Source organism: Haliotis rubra, unplaced genomic scaffold, assembly GCF_003918875.1.
Source record: "Haliotis rubra isolate DU_JTF1 unplaced genomic scaffold, ASM391887v1 Scf334, whole genome shotgun sequence".
Lineage (NCBI taxonomy): Eukaryota > Metazoa > Mollusca > Gastropoda > Lepetellida > Haliotidae > Haliotis > Haliotis rubra.
The window spans coordinates 55,658-78,031 of NW_025767007.1; the positions used below are offsets into that span (position 1 = coordinate 55,658).

Below are 22,374 nucleotides of genomic sequence, written 5' to 3' on the forward strand. Positions count from 1 at the left end.
AGGGCGCGTGGCCTCCATCCTGTGTCGTGGGGAGCAGGTTGAGCTTGAGCAGGTGTTTCCTTACTTCCAACACAGCATGACACATGACAGACTCACGACACTTGCACTGAAAAACAACAGGAATAAATCTGAGGTGAGGTGAGGTGAAATTGGGTTTTACATCGTGCTTGAGAATATTTCGCTCATATGACGACATGCATGCGTGTGTATGTGTATGTGCGGCTGCTTGTACTAGCCCAGACTTAAGCTGGTTTTATAGTGCTAGCCCACTGAGATACCATGCGGCAGTGAAGCATGAATACCCCACTCAGACACATTATACTGACTCCGAGCCGACCAGTCCTTGTTGTACCCATTAATGCTGAGCGCCAGACAGGGACCAACAAGTACCATATTTTAACGTCATTTGGTATGACGTGGTTGGGGATCGAACCCACAACCTTCCGCTCTCCGCGGGCGGACGCTCTAACCACTACACCACGGAGGCGGTCGGAATAAATCTCACACAAAACAACCCTGTACCAGTGACAGGAAGGGATTGAGTATTACTCTCATGTTTCTTTTGTCTTCTTGATACGAGTTCGGGTGAAAGTGAGATATCGTCACAGTATGGTTCTTGAATGATTTAAATCAAACTTCTTGGGACTGCCAAATGGCCAGAGTCATGCTCCCTTTAACATATTTAAGGTTCTATAAGCTGTTCTTCACAGTATGAATAATACTAAGGCTAAATACTACCATTTGAGCCTTATCAAAAATTCCCCACTCACAAAAATATTTTTAATACACAAAAGGATATTGGTTTTCTAACAAATAAAATACTCATGTTTCCCTTGTTGTTAGCACCTCTGATGGTTGTCATGTATCTGTGAAGGAAGCACAATGAAAACATGTTCCAAAAAGGTCCCAAACATTCTGTACTGACTCAGAGCCAACCTGTCATTAATGCAAAACATGATATCTTTGAAACCAAAGTGTGTGTAACTGACCTTGACATGTTTCTCCAGCTGGGAAGGGTTAAAGTTCATCTCCATGTGGACTGCGTCCAAGTCCAACATCCACAGTGGAATACACACTCTGCCGTCTCTCTCACTGCATGTCTGGAGAGAGACTCACACACATCATTAAACAGAAATACATGAATCCTGTTTTGCAACAATCATCTTATACAGATATGAGGTCCTAATTACTTTATCTGGGAATTTGTTTGTTTTTGCCATGTGTGATTCAATCTCACTGATACTGACTGATTAAATTCCATGATTGACAAGTGTGTGTGTGTTGTGCATGTGCAGGACAAAACTTCTGCCCACATCCCCACTTAAATTTCACTTTGCAAGGCTAACCCTAACCCGATGATTTAATGTCTGTATGCACAAAGTCATTTTTAAACTTATGTTATGGCTTCTTGTCAAATCATTGTATCTGAATATAAATATATCTTTTTCATTATCGTTAAAATTTCGGGGGATACGGACCGAAGTCTTACCCATGTGCATGCAAGACAGCATGCAGCCTTTAACGCCACACTCAGAAATATTCCAAGGATATTCCTGCCAGCCTGTAAATAACTTAATCTGGGTATTTGAGTATTTCCCAAGTAATCCCCCCTTCTGGAACTAACCTGATAATTATCTCTGTGTCAAATTATGTTGAATAGCATTAAATTACATTTATACCTTTTGTCATGTTATTTAACTGTAATTTTATTGTTTATCTTACAAAAATTGTTAGTTAAGATAATTTCATCTTGCTTCCTCAGCATGCTCAAGATTTCCTTTGTAAATCAAGGGAGGTAATTTTGCTTCAAACAGTTTCATAGTCTTTCCACATCAAAATCAGAACTGTGACTATCATTTTCTTGAAATGCCAACATAACCAGAAAAACCACTGACAACACTACATCAAATATAAACGAGCACAAAGAATAGATCGAAACTTGTTCATTTCCAGATCTGGCTGACACTTTGATAAACCAAAGCAATATGATTAAATATAAGCTATAAGCTTCCCTATTCCTCCTGTGAACCTGTTTGTTTGTTGTTCAACACCACACTCAGCAATATTCCAGCTATATGGTGTCTCTTGTGAACCTACAATACATTGCACACACATAAACAACATTCACACTTCCAGGTATGTCCATGGAATAATCGACCGCCTCCGTGGTGTAGTGGTTAGAGCGTCCGCCCGGAGAGCGGAAGGTCGCGGGTTCGATCCCTGACCGCATCATACCAAAAGATGTTAAAATATGGTACTTGTTGGTCCCTGCCTGGCGCTCGGCATTAATGGGTACAACAAGGACTGGTCGGCTCGGAGTCAGTATAATGTGTCTGAGTGGGGTATTCATGCTTCACTGCGGCATGGTATCTCAGTGGGCTAGCACTATAAAACCAGCTTCAGTCTGGGCTAGTACAAGCAGCCGCACATACACATACACAAGCATGCACGTCGTCATATGAGCGAAATATTCTCAAGAACGACGTTAAACCAAATTTCACCTCACCTCACCATGGAATAATCATGTATTTGTCAATGCTAACCTCTCTGCGTGGTGTATCAACAACATCCACAATAGCCAGACTGAAGGAAGAGTCAGCCATGTTGGTTAGGAGAACCGCCTCCTGTAGGACATGCCTCTGCTCAGATGACAGGGAGGAATACGGGACAGTCACTGATTCCTTCATACGCTGCTCGGTTAATGCTGAGCTGAGGTTGTTGTAGCGACCAGATTTGATCAAGAGCTTGATTATGGTGTCATTACAAAGCACAACCTGCAACATGAGCATGGAAACATTTGAAATGATTGTTACTAGGGCTGTGCAATATAACCGGTTTACCGGTATTTACTCGTTCAGACATGAAAACAATACGTATTGCGAGACGCTGATCGAAAACCGGTATTTTGACATGCATTCGGAAAACCTCGTAACACTCGGAAATCTTGATAATCCTGGCAATTGTGGTAATGGTAGTGGGAATGATCATGTTGAAAATTACATTAAACTGGCTTGTTAAGTTGGGTTTGAAGTTGTGTTCTTAGTATTTGTTCAAGCGTTTCGCAATGTTTTGGATCTGAGTGTTTTAAAAATGTACTTATTAATGACCAGTGATCTCTGATATCTCCTGACCAGGTCAAGTTGCTGTCATTTTTATTTTGTCATCATTAAAAAGTTTATATTAAATAATCAAGCATAGTGATTTTGTTGTTGTTTTGCTTTAAACTCGATTATAAGAAGTATTTTGTTAAAAAATTCTTCCTGCAATATATTGCAATACATATCGCAATATATGCTTTCGTATCGCAATATATCGCAATATGAAAATTCTCTGCAATACCCACCCCTAGTTGTTACATACAGACAATAATTGTGTCTTTCTCCCACATTTGGTTTTGTAACGACAGGACAGAACTGCGAAACTCCTCATTAAACTATCACACAGATGGTACAGATATCAGTGAAAATGTTCTGATGAAAAAATTATTGTATTAACCATAATTACCAGGTCATGATAAGCAATCTCTGACAGTTGTATAGTAGTAAAGTAATTTGTACAATAAATAAAAATAACTATCATCATTATTGTGTACTGTTCTGATTTTTCCAAAACATTTATATACACTTTGGTTTTGCTGCAATGCCCAGCATGTAAATAATCGAGGCTGATCTGGAAAAAGCAGTGATTGGTATTTTAAGCAATGTCCCACAAGATGACTATAGTCCGCTTGTTGCAACATTGTTCACATGAATTGCCAACTAAATATACATCTGAAAGCAACAACATGTCGTAAATGACATGAAAGTAATTTATTTGTCAATACCAACCATTTCAGACATTGCCATGAGGTAGAGAAAAAGTTCTTTAACAAACTATCATGAAATTGTTGGTGTTTTAATGGCTGTTGTAACAAGACAGTATACAATGTAAAGGACACTACAAACACATGGACACAAGGTCCTCAGACTACCACCCCATCATTGTGACCTAAACCCAAATGGAACTTCACTCTAAGAAGGGCGAAGCTATATAAAATTCAAACTATCCAGTGTGGAGAAGCTGGTAAGAAATAATTTAGACAGTATTTGTAAAGAAACTTGGTAAAATGCATTGAAAATGTTAAGACTGGAATGAAAGATTTGGATATGAAAGGAGATGGTTTAAATCATGCAACCACCAGTCAAATTCTCATTTCAGCTGACAACAATTTCATGATAGTTTGTTTAACAGTTTGTCATGACAATGTCTGTAAATATGGTAAGGAGTTAGTACATAAACACAACTTAGATGCCATTCAGGGGGCAGTGGGGTAGCCTAGTGGCTAAAGCATTCGCTTGTCACACCAAAGACCTGGGTTCAATTCCAGACATGGGTACAATGTGTTAACCCATTTCTGGTGTCCCCCGCCGTGATATTGCTGGAATATTGCTAAAAGCTGTGTAAAACTCAACTCACTCACTCACTCACTCATGCCATTCGGGTTTGAGTAGTTGCTTTCAGATGTATTGTATCCATCGTATTACAAGCCTTGCATTGCTTCCAATATTTATTCAGGAATGTTTACAATCTGCATTAACATGGTAGACTGTTGGCAAACACATGCTCTATAGATATCGCATGTGAAGTCCATGCACGTGCACGAAGCACACATAAACAGAGTTACCTCCCCTGACCAGTATGCACCTGCATAGCAGATATACCACAGGATGCAGAGATATTTGGCATTATATGTCAGTGAGAAACTGAGTGAGTATGGTTAATGCCAAATTTAGCAGTACACCAGCAGTATCAGGAGGTGGACACAAGAAATGGGCTTCACACATTGTACTCATTTGCAGAATCAAACCTAGGCCTTTGGCGTGACAAGCAAACACCTTTACCACTGGGCTACTTCACCTCCCTATTTATTGTTATGCAACAAGCAGTACACTGACCGTCTTGTGCAACTCGTCCCTCACAGACTGAATGTCTGTTGCCTCTGTGTTGTTCAGGACTGGGAAGGCAGAGTCACCATACTGTCTGTCAAATAGAAATAGGTACATCACAAAATGAAGACATATCTAGATCGCAGAAACAATGTATTTGAAAAAACATTCATTGCAAATATCTATACAGTTGTATTATCAACTGTCTTTTTAGGGAAACCAGATACTTAATCATGAAACTTAAATGTGAAGTATATCAATGTTCAATGATTCTTCACTGCAATAATAAATGACATAATGTTTTGGAACCTATCCCAAGACTTCGGTTCACCTACTTCAGGAACTGATCTGCAACCATTAGAGCCATTTCAGGTGTTGCATAATCTGCAGCGTGACGCACATCTCTGTATTTGCTGTAATGTTTAAAATCATACTGACAACATATAGGAACATATCTTTTGCTGTGTTAAAACAGTGTATGAAATAAGGCCCGTCCGACAGCCCAAGACGGGCTAGATTTCTGCCGGACGGTCTAATTTTACAGCTAGCCAGCCCGATGGACGGATGAAAAAAAAGATTCAGATAACATGTCCACTGGCACTGTCTATTTAGTATTTAAGACTGACTGACTGACTGAGTTTGGTTTTACGCTGCTTTTAGCAATATTCCAGCAACATCACGGCAGGGGACACCAGAAATGGGCTTCACACATTGAGTATTTAAGAAGGACTGGTTAAATCTCTTCTGGGCTGGTAAGTTTTTGAAGTTACCTGCCAAGATGTCAGGCTGGGTTTTTGGCTTATTTCATACACTGGCTAAAAGCTATTTCATCAACTGTCAAAATGTTACTGTTTAAAGCAAATTTAAATGAACGCATCACTTAAAACGACTATGACAGGTCACAAACAAAATCGTTTAACTATCGCCTTTAATTGCAGCATGCTAACAACAAGAACTGTGTTGATGTATCTTCAGACATTGTGAGGTGAGGTGAAATTGGGTTTTACGTCGTGCTTGAGAATATTTCGCTCATATGACGACATGCATGCGTGTGTATGTGTATGTGCGGCTGCTTGTACTAGCCCAGACTGAAGCTGGTTTTATAGTGCTAGCCCACTGAGATACCATGCCGCAGTGAAGCATGAATAACCCACTCAGACACATTATACTGACTCCGAGCCGACCAGTCCTTGTTGTACCTATTAATGCCGAGCGCCAGGCAGGGACCAACAAGTACCATATTTTAACGTCTTTTGGTATGACGCGGTCGGGGATCGAACCCACGACCTTCCGCTCTCTCAGACACTGTGAATGTCAATTGAACATAAGCTGGATAATAAGCAGTGTTTGCTCCCTTTCTTTTCAGTGATATCTTAAAATTAATTGGGGTAAATTTCTTACTCCCCATGTTTCACACTGTGCATTAGATGTGATCACATGTTAATTATATATTTTCACCCACAATCCTTTTACAAAACAATTAATTCAATAAAACATATTTACCACAAGGTACCTTTTTTAAGATAAGATTTCTAAGATTACCACCAAATTATTTAACTGTGCATGTACAACTTTTTGCTGTTTCAAAGATACTGAAATACAAGTAGCTTGAAACCCTGTCAGAGTATACATGTGAAAATACAGTGTGTCTCACTTACTCATTAAACAACAGTTGGTAGTACCTCTCTACAAGACTGGGTTTCTTCTGCACTGCCCGGATCCACATTCCGCTAACCTGACGAGAGACCATTAGGTATATCAACAACCAATGACCAACAGCAAGCAGTCTGTTCCAAAATATGTCTCTTCGTATCAGTTTCAGTGGGTTATAACTTGTAGGCACATGTACAACCCGTAATAGTCCTTTGCATAGGTGCTTGATGAAACAAATTTTTGACAGATGTGTGCTTTAGTCAGTGGCTGAATTCGCTGACTGATTGAGATGTATTCTTTCTCAAGTGTTTCAAAGGGAACCCACAAACATGGCAAGTTGTTAGTTGGTTTGTTGTTTAATGCTGCACTCAACAATATTCCAGATATATCGTCACACCTCTAGTAAGAGGCGACTAACAGGATCAGGTGGTGGATTTTTTCAGCTGAACTTAATAACACATGTCATCGTATCCCAGTTGGTGTGTTACTTCATTATGGGCTATCGATGCTCATGCTGTTGATCACTGCATTGTCTGGTCCAGACTGTCGATAATATACATCGATGCTCCGCCGCCATATAGCTGGAATATTGCAGAGTGCTGCGTAAATGTAAAACTTAACTCACTCACTCACTCACTCATTATGAGCTAGACAATGAAACAATTTTGTCCCTTTCTCTAATTGGTTTGCTCTTATCCTTTTCAGCTTCTGAATCCACGAGAATTGTTCTGTTACTCATAGCTGGACAGCGATGTCCTCATGCTACAACACGTTCCCAGTCATATTGTAGCAACAAGCAGATGAAGGGGTGGAAATATCCCATTGCCCGAGTCCAGTGTTTTTTTCTGTTGGGCAAGTAAATTTGTATATCACACTGTACTGGTGTCCAGTTGACTTTCCAATATTAATTATGTTGTTTATTTAAAAAATCAACAAGAAAACGGCCGGTATAGTGGAAAATTTATCAGGGCAAGTGAATTTACATGTGCCACTGCACCGGAGTACACTAGCAATTTTAAAGTTATTTCCACCCCTGATTTGAGTAGTGACGATACTGTGATATGGTGTTCATCAAATTTGATTGGACTATTGTTTGTGTCATGTCATTCACCTAGACAAAACAATTAATAATGGCATATGTGTCCAGGGTATTTGTCATGAAAGAATGGAGAATTCATACAGACATAATCAAGCATGGTTAATCCTTTGCCAGTGACATTTTGAATATTTATGGACAAGTAATCATTGAAGTGTATACATGTATACCTGATGGTCTATCTCATGGTCTACATACCTGGTGGTCAATCTCATGGTCTACATACCTGGTGGTCTATCTCATGGTCTACATACCTGGTGGTCTATCTCTGATGGTCTACATACCTGGTGGTCTATCTCATGGTCTACATACCTGGTGGTCTATCTCATGGTCTACATACCTGGTGGTCATATCTCATGGTCTACATACATACCTGGTCTACATACCTGGTGGTCTATCTCATGGTCTACATACCTGGTGGTCTATCTCATGGTCTACATACCTGGTGGTCTATCTCATGGTCTACATACCTGGTGGTCTATCTCATGGTCTACATACCTGGTGGTCTATCTCATGGTCTACATACCTGGTGGTCTATCTCATGGTCTACATACCTGGTGGTCTATCTCATGGTCTACATACCTGGTGGTCTATCTCATGGTCTACATACCTGGTGGTCTATCTCATGGTCTACATACCTGGTGGTCTATCTCATGGTCTACATACCTGGTGGTCTATCTCATGGTCTACATACCTGGTGGTCTATCTCATGGTCTACATACCTGGTGGTCTATCTCATGGTCTACATACCTGGTGGTCTACATACATATGGTCTACTGGTGGTCTATCTCATGGTCTACATACCTCTATCTCATGGTCTACATACCTGGTGGTCTATCTCATGGTCTACATACCTGGTGGTCTATCTCATGGTCTACATACCTGGTGGTCTATCTCATGGTCTACATACCTGGTGGTCTATCTCATGGTCTACATACCTGGTGGTACCTGGTGGTCTATCTCATGGTCTACATACCTGGTGGTCTATCTCATGGTCTACATACCTGGTGGTCTATCTCATGGTCTACATACCTGGTGGTCTATCTCATGGTCTACATACCTGGTGGTCTATCTCATGGTCTCATGGTCTATCTCACATACCTGGTGGTCTATCTCATGGTCTACATACCTGGTGGTCTATCTCATGGTCTACATACCTGGTGGTCTATCTCATGGTCTACATGGTCTACATACCTGGTGGTCTATCTCATGGTCTACATACCTGGTGGTCTATCTCATGGTCTACATACCTGGTGGTCTATCTCATGGTCTACATACCTGGTGGTCTATCTCATGGTCTACATACCTGGTGGTCTATCTCATGGTCTACATACCTGGTGGTCTATCTCATGGTCTACATACCTGGTGGTCTATCTCATGGTCTACATACCTGGTGGTCTATCTCATGGTCTACATACCTGGTGGTCTATCTCATGGTCTACATACCTGGTGGTCTATCTCATGGTCTACATACCTGGTGGTCTATCTCATGGTCTACATACCTGGTGGTCTATCTCATGGTCTACATACCTGGTGGTCTATCTCATGGTCTACATACCTGGTGGTCTATCTCATGGTCTACATACCTGGTGGTCTATCTCATGGTCTACATACCTGGTGGTCTATCTCATGGTCTACATACCTGGTGATCTATCTCATGGTCTACATACCTGGTGGTCAATCTCATGGTCTACATACCTGGTGGTCTATCTCATGGTCTACATACCTGGTGGTCTACATACCTGGTGGTCTATCCCACGGTCTACATACCGGGTGGTCTATCTCACTAGGTTTGGGTACAGCATTCCTGTCTCTGTCCAACTGTAGATGGACAAAGTCCACCCCTGCAGCCAGATCCTCTTGTGACAAGTCGGACACCCAAATACCCTTCATGTACAGCTGACCGTTATGGTGAGGGTCCAGCAGCAATGTTCCTGTCAAACAAAGACCTCACTAATGTGGACAACTGACAGTACTGATACAACGTAAATATCCACAGAACTGAAAGACTGGGCATAGTACCTCTCCCACTCTTTCTTAGTCTGTCAAATATATCCAAGAAAGCGCATGCAAGTCTAGAAAATGTGTCAAGTATAGATTTCCACAGCTTCTGAAAATGAAAGTCTCAGGGCTTCTTTTCATTTTATTTTACGGGTTTTTTTACAATGAACTTTTTTCTGTAATATACAGTGAAGCCTCGTTAATCCGGACGGTTGCGTTTCTCAGCAAATTCGTCCGGATTGCTAATAGTCCGGACTACTGAATCAAGACCCAAGTTGCTTCCCTTACTATTACAAAAACGACACGAATCTGGATAAAACAAATAAGCATTTAATGTAAAGCTTATTGAATTCATCACATCAATAATTTTACCGAGTGACATCCGCATGTTGATCCGACGTGTCTGATCACGTCCTTCCTTAACACAGGTGAGGTAATGGCTAACAAGCGATTGTAGTATGCCTTGAATGTCCGAATTATTCCTGCATCCATCGGTTGAATATGATACGCGGTATTTGGTCACATTTCGCAAAGTTAACGAAGCACACTTGTGACTTGCAGCGTTGTCGTAAAGCAAAAGTCCACGTGACCGCATCTGTCTGTCAAAGTACATTAACCAATCACAAAACAGCTCACTTGTCATCCACGCCTTTGTATTGTGGTGTCAATCAAAGTGTAAATGTACAGTATCTTCAGTCGGGAGCTTTTAATGTCTAATTAAAACAACAACCCAGTTGGCCAGTTAATTAAGTAAACATCGCCGGGAAGTGTTGTTACGGTTCGTGAACACGACTTACAGCGTCCGGACTGTGAAGCAATTTACTGTTTATTTTACTGATTGGTGACAGCTACTTGCCGTCCGGTTCTGGAAACCGAATTCCCGGATTATTGAGGCAAATTATATAGGCATAGATTGGTAACAAGCTGAAATCGTCCGGGAGACGAGACATCCGGATTATCGGAGTCCGACTAACGGGGCTTCACTGCACGTTCATTTCAGAGACTAGTTGTTAGTCTAACACTTTCCCAACCCATCCCTGTCCCAACCCTTCCACACACCCAGCCCCTCTCCCAACCTTCCCCAAACCCTGCACCCCTCACATGTATCCTGTCAGCTGGCATTCAATATTATCCAGTTTAATATATCTCCATGCTATGATGACTTGCTACCTGTACTCATGATTCCTAATGTTTTGAAAATGCTTTTCAGGTAAAGCTACAGTACAGAGTGGGCTCTTGGTATTTCGGACATTAAATGGTAATCATAAATCCTATGATAATCGAGGAACATCAACTGATGCATCTTCTCAGGATTTAGCCACCTGTATCTGGTAAAAACATCTGCAGGAACTCCCATTCTGAAACATGCACAGAACAGGGGCTACTTTGTTGAAACCTCTTCATTTTCAAAGCAAATGCATGGACATTACTGCAACAGCAACAATAATGTCATAAAAATAATGTCACAAACATACATACCTAGTTCAGTTTTAACAAAGTCAGCAGGAGGTCTCAAAAACAGGAATCTTGGCAGCTGAAAGAGATTGGTATATGTCACCAGACCACCATGGTTCAAGCTTTTGGAAAGAAACACAAATGAACTAGGGCTGAAAAACTCATAACAAAATCGCACAAGACCTGAAACAGCATTGTTAAGATATGACAGTATTTATTCATCCAGGGTATGAAACTCCCAAAAAGATGTAAAACTTGCCAGCCCTGACTAAAACTTACCTGCCCACTATTAAATATCTTCACATACCAGTACATGTCTAAATTTTATCCCGACCGTCGGGCAGGTGAATTTGAGAATCTGGCTGTCCGTGTTGAAAATAACCCGTCCTGGGCTGTCGGGCAGGCAGGTGTTTCGAACGCTGATTCACCAAATGTTAACATTTGCTCAACCATTCACATGCCATACGTCCATTAACAGGTGAGGCAGCATTCATGCACTAAATGTTGCATATATTATACATAAATAAGTTACCACTACTTACAAACTTCTTCCAGTCTTGGTTTTCAACGCCGCTGATCTTTGTGCATGTATAAGACTTCTCACTCGGACCTTGTGCCATACCGCTGTTGGTAAACAATGACTAATTAACATGACTGAGGTCATAACACTTCAATTCTGGTTTCATTTCTGACATTGCATGATTCTATCTATCAGCAATCTTTGGTGTCAACTGCCAAAACAATTTTGGCAACACTGCAAAAAATATTTTTGGAAAATCTCTCCCAATTTTGTAAATAAGAACTGAATTGTTTAACGCCACATTTAGCTGTATTCCAGCTATAAATCTCTAAATAATTGAGTCTAGACCAGACAATCAGGTGATCAACAGCATGAGCATTGATCAGTTGTGATACAATGACATGTGTCAAAAAACGTCAGTAAGACTGAACAATCTCAAAAGTCGCCTTAGGACAAGCATGGGTTGCTGAAGACCATTTCTAACCTAACCCCAAACTAGTGGCAATCCCATGTTAATGCCAAAACCACAAAGTTAAACTTAAATCCCTGAGAACTGGTGATAAATAAGGATCATAATCCTGCCAAATCTAGGACTTCCAGAAAAGATCGCGTTCCTGGCTTAGCGATTTCTGCTTTGCACAGCAAGTCATGACCAACAGGAGAATAACGAACAGATGCAGATTATGACGTTTAACACTTGTGCAGGCCTGGACCTAGTCAAGTTTGTTTTAGTCTTGTTAGCATAGCTGACAAAAAACATTAACACTAAAATCGCCCGTACATATTTTCAAGTAACAATGTCATGATTCCAAATTTTGGGCAGATACATGTTAATATATTCAGATGTGAACTGAACAGAAAACAGACAAATGTGACTGTCAGTTTTGGGCATGAAGTGATAGTATGTTTATTTGAGTACCTTTTATCTTGATTGATGTTTTCAAGATCCTCAAGTCTTTCTGTGTACAAAAGACAACATGGTGTTAGAAATGGGAGTGAACATAATATATACTCCTGACAATACCTCGTATACTTCTAAGCATATGAAAGCAAGCTGTCTAAAGCATACAGGGTACAATGTGTGAAGTACATTTCTGGTGTCCCCCACTGTGATATTGCTGGAATATTGCTAAAAGCGGCGTAAAAATAAACTCACAACTAAAGCATACAGGAAATATCAGAAAAATTCACAACATAAAATACAAAAAATCCCAAGTTACACTATTATTGTTAAAACTATTGTCATGAACATGCAGGGGAGAACTTTATTTCACTGACAATGTGGTTAGTAAGCTGTAGTTCTTAGTTGTACAAGCGCTTGCTTGCCCACATGGGTTCGATTCCCCACATGGGTACAATGTGTGAAGCCCATTTCTGGTGTACCCTGCTGTGATATTGCTGAAATATTTCTAAAAGCAACGTAAAATCATACTCACTCACTTACAATACATAAAGCATAAAATGAAAAGTTGCAATACATATAAGAAAACATCCAGCCTGTTACAAAGTAACTTTTTTCAATTTGCCTCCCAAATGTGCTCAGTTTGAAATCCTGGACAAACAGCGGGGGTATAATCTTACATCACTGACACGAAATTGATGCATTTAAGTTCTCACCATAAGAAAACAAATTAATTCAAGACTTACCTGAAATAACCACTGACAATACTTTTTCACCAAATTCTTCATTATGCAACAGTTGGAACTCCCACACATCACTTCCCGTTTCCATAGTTACCAAATGACCTTGTCTTACCAGTGCCAAAGCGCCAATTTTCAGTCCTTCACCAAACTGGCCAATCACCTCTTTTGTATCAGCTTTTGCACTGTATCCTAGCAACAAGATCTTCTTCTGCAGTGCTGTACATTCATTAGTTAGCATTAGCCTATTGTCAAATATACTGTATATAAGATGTCCAAGAATTGTTTCTTTCTTGGTCACTGGGTTCTTGATTAATGCTTCATATTTCTGTTCAGAGACATTTTTCTTGCACCTGAATTCAACCATGACATTGGAATCTAAAGGTAGATCATCCAGCATGGCTGCCATGGAATGAAGGCCATCATGCCAATTTTGAATGAGTTCTCGTATTCCTTCCCACGTTCCCCAAGATCTGGCATATCGTGATGTCACAGTAAGGGGGATAACTCTCTGTGTAGTCATGATGATGACTCACACACCTGTAAAGAACTGAAAAACAAAAGAAAAAAAGGATCATGTAACAGAACAATACATCAGTTAGATACATATGTATTAAAATTGTTCTTCATAGAAAAAATAATAATTTCAATGTTGATTATATTATACTTGATAAACAAAATTGTATTTCTGTTCATTTCTTGATCACTTGTTTCCTAATTTGTTATCTAGGAAGTTGAATCATCTGAATAATAATTATAGTATTATGGATGACAAATCAAAAAGAATATTTCACAATTAGCCAGAACACATTCTACAGGTATGCTTAATATGGACTAGTAAAAGTGGGAGCGTGAAATTCAGAAGGGTATAGAGTCCTTTTTCCAATCTGAATATATACTGAACATCATTGAAAACGCACCAGTCTAAAATTGTCCATATTTTCATCAAGATGGATTTCAGCATGACAATGATCAATGAATATATAACTAACATGAAGTCGAAGGGCATGTCCAGTTGAAAAAATGCTTTAGAAACAAATTCCTGTCCACAGTATGACTCTTAATTCCAAAATGCATCAACATGCAGCCACGCCATGAAAAAAGCGCAAATTTCATTCTGAAATCATACTGACTGTGACATTAAAAGCAGGTGTATGAGAACCGATTCTCATTGTTTCACTAACGATTGTGAAACGAGGACAGAGATGCCGAGGTTAACACTTCACGAAAGAGAACGTGCACTAGGCATGATTCAGGTTGGCACTAGCAGCAGGGATATTGCTCGACAACTTGGACTTGGCCACTCCACCATCGTTAGGCTTCATACACGACATCAGTAGACAGGCAGCACCCATGACCTTCAATGACCTTGGCAACAACGTGTTACGACGCTCCATCAGGATCGCCATATTGACCTTGTCCATATCAGTCATACTCATTGAACACTGCCGACTGCCAAGACTGCTGCACTAGTTCAAGGTTGACGTGGGGGTCATCAGCGCTGACTCTATGCGACGCCGTCTACACGCTACAGGACTTCATGTTCGAGGTCCTTACGTTGGACCAATTCTGACTGACAGACACCGTAATGAACATATACAATGGGCTAGCAGTTATTTTCAGTAAAGGTTACAACAATGGTATGGTGTGGTAGTCACTGACGAGTCACATCTTCATCTACGTAATGCTGACGGCCAATTACGTGTTTGGCGTAGACGTGGTGAACGTTATGCTGATGAGTGTGTGGTTCAGACAGACCTTTGGGTGATGGGTTTTTCTTTGTCTGGGGTGGAATAAATAACAATCACAGGACTGCCTTCATGTCTGTCAAGGGAGAGTTAATGCCCTTTATAAACCGTGAGCAGATTCTTCAGAATCACATTGCGAAACCAGATCTGTCTTCAATCACCACCAAGATGTCCATATTCTTTCAACATGCGGGCACACAACAACAAGACTTTCCATGCAGTATCTGGCCCAGCAACACAACCAGGTTATTCATTGGCCAGCACAGTCGCCAGATGTATCACCCATGGAGCACTTGTGGGATCTAAATTGGTCAAAGTCTTCGTGGCAACAACAGATGCTTGCAAAACAACCTGGGAACTTGAGTCTGCACTCCTGCTGAAGTGGAATGCCATCCTCAAGAACTCTATTTGGACGCTTATTGACTCAATGAGGAGACGTTGAACTGCATGTGTCAATGCAAATGGCGGTCACACACAATATTGACTTTTCCATTTGACTCCATGTATGTTTGATCCTTTCTGACTGTGGAACATTCAATGAATGAGCGTCTTTTCTGTGTTGTTGTTTTTGTCAGTCGACCATCTGTTATTATCCACTCAAAACATATTAATTCCTTACACATGCTTTTAATAATCTGAACTTTTATAAGTGGTGCGTTTTCAATGATGTTCAGTATATTTTCAGTCAATTACATCAGGGTCTTCTGCATAACAAGAAAATGCCTTAAACACTAGACTACCCAACCATCCTTTGTTACTTGGGCTGCAACAAATCCACTAAGAGGTGAATATGACAAATGTCACGAATATTGGGTCATGAATACAGCAACAAGTTGATGTACTATTCATTAAATCATAAATGTAGTTAAACATTAACAAACAAATTCTTTGACATATTGTGACTATATTGACAGTGTTGATTTATCACAACAATGACCAGTGGCCATGTTACAGTCATATTGTATAGCTAAGAGAGTTGACCTTCATCCTGCCTGACCATATATATACTGAGGAAAGGAAATAAGAGATCATATGAAAGCACAAGTGTTCCTTTATTTTTTCCAGCTTTTTCACAAGTTGTGCGATACAAAGCTTATGAGGAAACCTGGGAAAAAATAAAGGAACACTTGTGCTTTAATGTGATCCCTTATTTTATTCCCTCAGTATATATTCTATTTCATATCTTGCTTTGACAAGTTACAAGTTCTATTAAAAACACTTCTGTTAAAAAAAATAAAGAATATTCTATTCTAATACTCTTTATGGCCCTATATCTTACCAATGCCAAACATGCAACAAAACAGATGTTTGGGCTTTGAGTGAGTGAGTGAATTGGTGAGTGAGTTGGTTTTACGTCGCTTTTAGCAATATTTCAGGAATATCACGGCAGGACACCAGAAATGGGCTTCACACATTGTACCCATGTGGGGATTCGAACTCAGGTCTTCAGCGTGACAGCAAATGCTTTAAGCACTAGGCTACCCTACTGACCTTTTGACTTTGAAAAAAAACAATGACTATTAACTCAAAAGCTGTTAAATACCTTTTGCAAGTTTTGTTTAATCAAGAATGATTGAATGAATGATCAGTACTGGAACTATAACACTGGTGCCACGTGTCAAAAGGGAACTCCATTGTCACATTGTTTGGTCACAGGTTATTATAAGCAGGGCTCCAGATAATTTTTCAACATCAGGAGTACGTACTCCTTATTTTTGTAATATAGGAGTACTGGAAAACCTTAAGAGTACATTTTGAGTACTGAATGGAATTTAATGCAGTATCAGTAATCTTGTGTTTCGTTTCATATATGCACCACAACATTGCTACTCTTGTGTAAATGGGGCAATAAACAACAAAATAATACTTTTTCAGATAAATACGTCTGTAAATGATTCTAAGACCGTACACCATTGCTGTAGTACATATCTGCTACGTTTTCTAAATTATTTCCTACCATATCATGCATATTTTTTAGCCGTACACACGCCAATACGGCCCTTATCTGGAGCCCTGTATAAGGGATTATGCGTTCTGATGATATCAATAATAATGTGTATTTGACATAGGTACTACTGAAATGTGCCCCAGGTAACCCATAAATTCTCCATACTAACTGTCCTCTAAAGTTACTGAAGTACCTGTGGCGACAACCCACCCAACAGCATCTAAGTGTCCTTTCTGTATACACAATATTCCTTGAAAAATTCATTCGGTACATATTTCTGTGCCAACCATGACCTTATCATCATCAATAGTATCATCGTATCATGGGTTTCGGATGCTTCTCACCAAATGCATGAACAACTGTAAAACATGCTAACTTAATATTGAAGGCAACATTATCTTAAACACAAGACATCACCAGAGTATTCACAATGTCTCTGTGACGCAGCACACCTTGTTATAGTAACATATAAACATTGTTATCCCAAAACGTATGAAGTCTGAAAACATATAATCAGACGATACATGAACTTCTATCGTCTTGCTATAGGTTTTTGGATGCTAAAGAACACCTGTTATCATCTTGATTATCACATAAACAATTGTAAAGCATGTCCTTGACTTATTAAAGGCAATTTTATCTTAAACACAACCCATCATTCGAGTATTTTCAATGTCTGTGTGACTTAAAGGCAATTTTATGTCTGTGTGACGCTACCCATCACTTTGTATCCGAATAAGCACTGCCATCAGAAGACATGTAATCCGACAATATTTGTTTGAATATCTGGATGCTACACACTATATAGATGAATATTCCTGAAACATTACATCAGTAGAGGAGCTACTCTCCCAAAGTCCTCCACAGCCTGGGAATACTTGAACAAATTCATTTCCAAACAGCTAGCTAGCTTACAATTTTCAGTGTTCATGATGGTACTCAACTTCAAGAATTTCAAGTCTATATTTAGCATCCACCCATCCCGTGTTTCCGTTTATGACCTTTGCAGAAAGAAGTGAGCATACACTTCAGAATATCCGTAAAATGTGAAAGTTTACTATTTAGCAGCATCTGCTGTTTATTACAAATTTCATATTATGTATTTTCGGACATAAGAAACATTCCTTCCTTTATCTTTATCAATAATCACGTGAACAACTGTTAAACATGTCACTCACTTATAAAATCTGAAACATAAGCAATCATCCGAGTATTTACAACATCTGTGTGATGCAACAGACCTCGTTATAACGCGAATCCCTCCGAAAACCTCACACCTCTTTCACCTTACCACAAAACGCCGCTGCTGTGTAAAACTTCACTGTCTGATCGATGTTACCGACTTTCATTGGTCTGATAACAGTAATGCGAGACTGTCAGCTCAAATTCCAATTGACACTTTCTCAAAATAGCACCACAATTATCTTACTCAGTGCTGATGGCTCTTGTCGTTGTTTACCTGTCTTGGATGAAAATAGTTTAGAGTTACCCGCCCTTGGTGTGTATGGCGGGAAATTATGAACAGAAAGATGTCACAGAGTTTCGCTGTACAGAATGTCAACCAAATTTGAATGATATAAAGATATTCACAAAATATAACTGAAGAGATCTACATTATATTAATCATTTGATCTTATACTGTATTGTACATTAGCTGACGGATGATTCATGATTAGCGAACATATTGCATACCATCGTACATAGGTTAAAGAACACATGTATCTAGATAGACTAACAACTAGACTCTGAAATGAACATATTTTCCAGAAAAAAAACAGTTCATAATAAAAAATATATCTAATGAAAAAGAAACCTGGGATTTTCTTCATTTTCAGAAACTCTGAAAATCTGGTCTTGCCTCATATTCTAGACTTGCATGGGCTATATTGGATATGTTTGTTTCAGGATCTGTATGACAGACTAGTATCAAGATTGACTCCCACCAGCATCGTCTTAATTGAAGACTAGATGAATATCATCTAAAATTAGATTGTTTGTAATTGGAAATTTGCATAAAAATGTGCTGAAAGAGTGGTTAGTTTGGGGTAATTTTGTCATTCCAAATCGAAAGTCACTCGTGATTTGTTTAGATTTATTTTTCTTATTTATTTATTTTCTTATTTTCTAGTGGGACATAGGCATAAACAGTTATGTTTTAATACTTCGGTGTTGTAGATTGTTGTTACTAACGGAACAAGATGGTCACGTTCACCTAAAGTTTGTATGTCATTTTCAGAAACTTAATTGGATCAGGGAGACTCTATCTGTTGTAGAGTATCCCTGATTGGATCCAGTGTCGGCTGGTGCAAAGCCCACGACACAGACAATACAGGTCATCAAAAACACCCAGAAATCTCCTTGTCAACAATCTTTTGCGACCAGCCTCCCCTACTTTAGAACCACCAGGAACAACATTTAGGGAATCCTGAAAAATAGGCCAACACTGATGTAACTTCTTTGAGTGGCATTTTAGAAGTTGGGAAGTACGATATAGAACAAACTTTATGCATGAATCGTCTTTTCTTCGTGAGTGCGACGTTTCGATACAGATTCTTGTACCGTTGTCAAGCATGTCAAGAATCTGTATCGAAACGTCGCACTCACGAAGAAAAGAAGTTGTTATCCATAAAGTTTGTTCTATACACTGATGTAGTTTTCAAGACAATAAACAGCAATCAAAACACCAGTCCCACGAATATCTTTCCATCCAACACAAAGAACCACTGGCATACACAGTACCATATTCAGTGTAATGGTGGACATACTTATAATGGCAACCCCTCGGCCACTGTGTTTGTGAAATAAATAAAATCCTTCACAACTAACCCCAAAGACTTAAAAATCAGAAAACTCCAAGAAGAAATCCACACCATTACACTCCAAACACCAATCAGCCGTGATCAAGGCTAGCTGTTATACTACCTCCAGCTTACCATCAACTGAAAGAAGATTCTCATCAGTCGTAATCCTTTATATCATTGGAAGAACAAGTTAAGTCTATACCTCAGATCAACGTGAATATATTGTGTTGTCAACAGCTTCTACACTCTATTGTAACCAGACCCCAATTCATTCAACAGTAAAAACACTGTCTCACGTTTGTATACAATGTACTTCTCGACCACACTCTCGATATGGCTTAACGTCGGAAAGCATAAGTTAAATCTCAAAATCATCATCATCATCATCATCATTATCATCACTCTCGATATCACTTGCCAGATAACGGTGAACGATGAAAAGACACGTACCATCCCTTTTACAGGAGAGTTCGATTTTAAAAACGGCTCATAGTATAATGGAGATAAACCTAAAGTATTTGAATAATTTAAATACAACAAGTTTCACAAGACTGCAAAGCGGAATGCACGTGCAAGCTGTGACAGTCATGTGCAGTTAATGACAAAGCTACCCGTTACACCACACACAGCTGACTGTGACCTGTGTCATACCTCACACATCAATGTCTTGACATGGCCTTCTAGATCTCCGGGTCTGAACCTGATAGATAATCTGTGTCACAGATTAGCGTCAACGTCAACATTCTCCGGGGGGCGGTGGGGTAGCCTAGTGGTTAAAGCGTCCTCTCGTCACGCTGAAGACCCGGGTTCGATTCCCCACATGGGTACAATGTGTGCAGCCCATTTCTGGTGTCCTCCGCCGTGATATTACTGGAATATTGCTACAACTAAACTCACTCACTCACTCAACATTCGGCACCAGGTACTGATCGGAACTCCTCCCTAGTGGACGGGGATATCTAGTGACAGGACAATCAGTATTGCGATTACATGCTCAGAGCGTGTGGTTATCACCAAGTTCCATCCTTGTTTCAAACAAATTAAATGAAATATTAATATCAAATTACATACCGTAATTAATTTAGTTTGCCTGTGCGTCTCTTCTTTCGAAGAGAGTATTCCACGATCCCCTACATATTTAAAGAGTGTATTCCAGCTATATCACAGCAGTCTTACTAGAAAATAAAATAATTGCCATCATGGGAATAGATGCTTGATTGGCATTTTAGAAGATGCTATTTGATGAACATAGAGATTTTTCTGGGTTACAGGGGCGGTGGGGTAGCCTAGTGGTTAAAGCGTTGGCTCGTCACGCTGAAGACCCGGGTTCGAAACCCCACATGGGTACAATGTGTGAAGCCCATTTCTGGTGTCCCCCGCCGTGATGTCGCTGGAATATTGCTAAAAGCGGCGTAAAACCAAACTCAGTCAGTCAGTCAGGCAGTTCTGGGTTACATCTTCTTTTTATTCTTGAGTACAACGTTTCAGGGCTTGTTCTGGCCCCACCATCAGGTAAAACTTGGGCCAGAACAAGCCCAGAAAAATCTCTATGTTCATCATAGGAATATATGAAATATGATCAAACAAGTCACTGGTCCTGGCGACTCGATGTAAACAAAGGTCACGACTCTTAAAGACAGTACATCTTTATCTTATTCTCTTTCAAAGGAACGTTTGGTACAGAGCTACCGCACAGTCAATCATTTTAGAGCTGCATCAGTTCTGAGTGACAGTCGTGTATTGAAACTGGACGATTACCAACAATCTCACGAAACAGAAGATCATGCTGTGTTTGTAATGCCCAGGTATTTGGATGTCAAGTGTCCGGTTTTAACTTCTTTTTCCCCCATATCTTTGCATAGGCGGATCCGGTTGATCATTTCGTTATTTTATTTATCAACCGATTTCACTTGGTTGTGTGTGTTTTGTCCGGACATAAAAGTTTATATATAAATATAGTATGACCAAAAATTATTGAGAATTTTAGGAATATGTTTAATTGGATTTCTAGTATAAACAACCTTGACCAGCTATCAAGTGCTTGGTAACATTCAAGAGAGACAACTCTGTTAATCCTTTTTCATTAGTTTGTGAAGAGTTATCCCCCTTTGTTTACTTGCTAGCAGACGACATTTTCAGTGATCCTCAGTATGGATGATTTAGAGAAGAGGAAGTTGATTTTAGAGTAGTATAACAAGGACATCAGATCAGCTAAAGTGATTTCAAGTATAACAGGCACCCCTTTGTCCACTGTTTATCGTGTTTTGAAAAATATTGCAAATGGATATGGCATTGAGCACCAGGGAGGCGGTGACAGGAGGCGGCTTGGTATTCTTGTTTCTAAAAACAAACGAAGGAGTTAAGAAAACTTAAGGCTGGATATGATTGATAGAGGAACTGTGGCTGTCTGTAAGGAGACAATTAGAACTGAGCTGCATGCAGTGGGTTGGAAGAAAAGTCGAGGAATTCCATCACCGATCATGAAACCTGAACAAAAGGAGCGAAGATTGAACTGGTGCTTACAACATAGAAATTTTAACTGGGACAATGTGATTTTCTCAGATGAAAGTTCTGTGTGGCTGTTTC

At 39.7% G+C, this 22,374-nt stretch overlaps 1 protein-coding gene across 1 annotated transcript; it reads right to left on the reverse strand.

Annotated features, from left to right (window-relative positions):
* Position 1: 1 nt before the first annotated feature.
* LOC124284350 lies at positions 2 to 18,432 on the reverse strand (the record flags this gene model as incomplete). Its single annotated transcript, XM_046720437.1, has 12 exons — positions 18,279 to 18,432; positions 13,298 to 13,841; positions 12,570 to 12,609; positions 11,673 to 11,754; positions 11,155 to 11,209; positions 9,445 to 9,608; positions 6,584 to 6,660; positions 5,261 to 5,338; positions 4,935 to 5,019; positions 2,544 to 2,774; positions 990 to 1,100; positions 2 to 106 (listed from the first exon to the last, which is right to left on the reverse strand). Coding segments are annotated over exons 2-12 (1,545 nt in total), but the record flags the coding sequence as incomplete, so codon positions are not given.
* Positions 18,433 to 22,374: the final 3,942 nt, after the last annotated feature.